Source organism: Palaemon carinicauda, chromosome 41, assembly GCF_036898095.1.
Source record: "Palaemon carinicauda isolate YSFRI2023 chromosome 41, ASM3689809v2, whole genome shotgun sequence".
NCBI lineage: Eukaryota > Metazoa > Arthropoda > Malacostraca > Decapoda > Palaemonidae > Palaemon > Palaemon carinicauda.
In genome coordinates this window covers 709,157-713,411 of record NC_090765.1, presented here as the reverse complement: position 1 = coordinate 713,411, position 4,255 = coordinate 709,157, and the positions used below count along the sequence as shown (strand labels likewise).

General features: G+C 35.2%; 1 protein-coding gene across 1 annotated transcript in view; it reads right to left on the bottom strand.

The window, feature by feature from the left end:
• Positions 1-2,752, bottom strand: part of LOC137632218 (uncharacterized) — a 14,718-nt gene extending 11,966 nt beyond the window's left edge. The window contains exon 1 of the mRNA XM_068364102.1: positions 2,748-2,752. Within this exon, the coding sequence (XP_068220203.1) occupies positions 2,748-2,752 (5 nt within the window). The remainder of the gene's footprint in view (positions 1-2,747) is intronic.
• Between the last annotated feature and the right edge of the window lie 1,503 nt (positions 2,753-4,255).

Below are 4,255 nucleotides of genomic sequence, written 5' to 3'. Positions count from 1 at the left end.
TGCTTACTTTTTTTTAAATAAAAATACTTGGAGCCTTTGTATATCAGCGGCCAGTTCCTTGCGCGTTCATTAAAAATGGACATCAACTAGCCTAAACTTTCTCCCCCTAACCTAACCTACAAGCCATGTCCTTACCTACTTCCCTAACGGGACAGCTAACAACCCCCTACGACCCCCTTACACAGCTGTATTCTAAGTTACACACACCCGAAACACCGAGTTCCCATGGGGGGTCCCCCATTATCGTTGGATATAGATATATATATATATATATTTCTGAAACTATTCATTTGCGACGGGAACGAGTGTCAGTTTCAAAGAAAGCGGAATTTTTTCTATAGAAAAAAATTGCTTTTTCCCTAGGTAACATTGCCCTGTAATACAGAACAATAATACCAAAATATATGTGTTTTAAGTTTATAGAAGAAACTTGATTGTTAAAACTATGGCTGTGTAAATAAGATACTGTACTTAAAACAGTCAGAGCCTTTGTATACCAGCGGTCAGTTCCTCACGCGTTCATTAAAATTGGGCATCAACTAACCTAACTTTCCTTTCCCCCGTAACCTAACCTACAAGCTGTGTCCTTACCTACTTACCTAACGAAGGGGCTAACGTCCCCATGCAATCCCCCTTACATTGCCGTATTCTAAGTTAGACATAATAATACATACAGGTGGCCGCTATCATACATACACCACAAACAGTCATATTCCCATACAGTAATACACACACACACACACACACACACATATATATATATATATATATATATATATATATATATATATATATGTATATATACATATGTATATATATACATATATATGTATATAAAAAAAATATATATATATATATATATATATATATATATATATATATATATATATATATAAACACACCAATACAATGGGCATATACCTAGGTAGACTTCGACTATTTACACCTACACACACTTAGACTACGGGAGGCTACAAGTATAACCTGTGCAACAGACTGGTTCATGAAGTAACCCATATCAACAAACTGCAAGAACACAATCTGACGCTGCAGAGAGACCATAATATATTACAATGTGATCTTTAATGTGATTTCTGTTCTATAATGTGACACACAATCACTGAAACTTTGATTAAAGTGAATATTACTTTACCTATTTTGACAGTTCCCGTCTGTCAGCCACAAAGTTGTTAAATGATACGGTGTATGAAAGCATGTTTAGAAAGGTGATGGAGCTGTTGTGAATCTTGACCAGCTGCCATCTTTGAACAATCTTACATATAGCATTGATTAAGGGTGATTAGCTTGTATTTAGGTTACTATAAGTTTTAAATAAATAACTTTTTGTTTATAAATTTATAAAAAATTTCTATAAGTTAATTTATCACCACTATGTTACATTAACGCACATTATACGAGACAGGGCGAGTGTGACTTTAATATTATGTTTTTGTAGGTTCTCCTTGGCAGGTAACCAGCTGACTTTGTTGTTAAATATAGGTGACATAAGAAGAAACTATAGATGACATAAAGAATTGGTAATTTGATAATTACCCAGTACAAAAAGAAACTCCCGGTGTCGCGCTTTGTATATAGTGGATCAAAAAAGGTTTTACCAACAATTCTATTATTTTTACAACATTTTAGTGTTCTGGATAACAAATCATGATCTTTATTCAGCAAACCTGAAATCTCCGTTAAAAATACTTGCTACTCTTGTGGGCTGCAACTATACTGTTTTCTAGTTTCAAGGGTTACCTTGCATTAACAAAAACCCTCGTAAATATATATTTCTGTCTGTAGTCTACACGAATTAGAAAGAACTAAAAACTCTTTATCATTCGCTGTTTACGCCAAATAGGTTGAACACTCATTTCTGACCTAAGGCATTGGACAATTTGTTAAAATTCGGTGCAAAAATTGATTACTTGTGGATAGACAAAATGTGATCATTTTTTTATATGTAAAGGAAATACAATACCTTTGGTTGCGATATATCATAGGCCTATAATCTTATTTGTATTTCTTCAATTTCCAGTCCCTTTGACAGAAGTCCAGTAGTCATTTTATTCATGTAGCCTAAGTTTGAGCAAAGTGGTGTTTCTACTAATTATTGGTATATATCTGACCTTCGTTGAGTTTTGATCATTGCTATTTCAGCAGATACTTTCCCGCACAAGCGCATTAAAAGTATTCTAAACAATCTTAAGAAATAAGACGCTGATAGAAAATGAAAATATTAAAGAAATTCAATCCATACCCTGTGGATAAGACCGGCTTCTCAACCAAATGTACACGTACAGTATTTGCTAACCTACTAACCTCGTAGCCTGGAAACTAGCACGTCTCCGAAGATTAGACAGGCGTTAAAAAATGCAAACTACAGTTATCTTTAAAACCATCTTCCAGCTTTGCTCCAGTAACCTATCATTTTGCAACAATTTTTCTGAGGCTGAAAGGTAAACGGACATGGACTGGACATACACAGAAGAGAAGACGCTTTATTGGTATAGACTGGCACAGACCCAAGTGGAAGGATATGTCTGAGGACTTTCTTCTACAATGGACTAGTCCACTGCAAGACAAAGGCCTCAGACATGTTCTTCCACTTGCGTCTGTTTATGATCTTTCTATGCCATTCTATAACAGTAAATTCTCTTAGCTCGTCAATTCATCGTCTTCTCTCTTATTCCTTTTGCAATCTCTAGTGGCCCATTCTGTTATTCGTCTTGTCCAACTATTATTACATCATTCTTATTATATGTCCTACCCATTTCAATTTCTTTTCCTTACATGATGTTAAAATATTTCACTTTTAACGTCGCTGAACAGTCCTTCACGGCAAACACTTGCCAGATGCACAAAAAGCGAACTCCAAAAGCACTGCAGTCAACTAGGACTAAGAGGTATCTGGACGAATAAAGATGCCTTAATTGATAAACTAATGGAGCATTATGAAAATATTGGAGAAAATCATCCATCGCATGCTCCCAGCCAAGATAGAGACCGTGACTTACAGATATCAAACCCGGCACAGTTATATCAAAGGTTTGAAACTTTTGTTAGAGAGACAGAAGACAACTTCTATGTTATAAATAACTCTTTAGCCGATAAGGAGAGAATAATAGGAGAGCTACAAACTAAATTATTCCTTGCTGAAGAAAAAATCAGACATCTACAAGAAAGCCTTCAAAATAAGTACGGATCATGTCCCTCTGAAGCCATCACTCCTCCATTGAATGGGAAAAATGTATTACTCATTGGAGATTCCTGTCTAAAGGAAGTTAAGTCTAGTGACCTTCAAGATAGTGTCATGGTAAGAACCCTACCAGAAGCAAATATGGACTTACTAAAATCTTGGGTAATGGAAAAGCTGGAACATTCACCTAAAGAATGCGTCATTTATTGTGGAACTCAAGATCTACTCGTCGAGGATATTACAGTGGAGGGAATCATCGACAATCTGGGCACCGTTATTGCTGAACTCAAAGAGAAAAATCAAGAAATAGAGGTAAAGGTCTGTGAGCTTGTACCATCAATGAAAACAAATAATTTACCTGAAAGAATAACTGAATATAATACCAAAATGGAAGAATGGTGTAATAAAAATGGAGTTACGTTGATTAAAACACAAAAATTCTTCAAGCTAGGAACTGGCGACCTAGATATTAACTGTTACGATGGCCAAAATGATAAATGCTATGATTTACTTAATAGAGTAGGTGCCATTAGATTGTTAGATGCTATTTCCTCTGTATACTTAGATAATTTTGTTTGTTCCAACTGGAAAGCTGTTAAATCAAATTTATGTAGTTTTAACAATAATATTCTCGGAACTAATACTATGGAAGATGTAAGTACAGAATTGTTGGCAAATCGAGTGAAAAGGGGAAGAAATATAACGAGGCCCCAACAAAATAAAAACAAGTATTTTAGGAAAGAGAACCTCTCTCGAGGGGGATATGCCAATTCTCAAACGCGTTCTAGATATAATAATGATAGTAATGGCTCAGGCTATACTTATAGAAATAACAAAACTGGCAACTACAGTAATCATATTAATACTAGAGGTAATAGATATGGCTGTTATAACTGCGGTGAATTCAATCACCAACAATCGAACTGCAGATTTGATCATAAACTAAGATGTAACATATGTTATGAATTTGGTCACAAAAGTAGATTATGTGAACAAAACCCCAACTACTAGGATCTTGGCCAGGAAGATAGTGCCGACAGGAAGACTTCTCCTAGA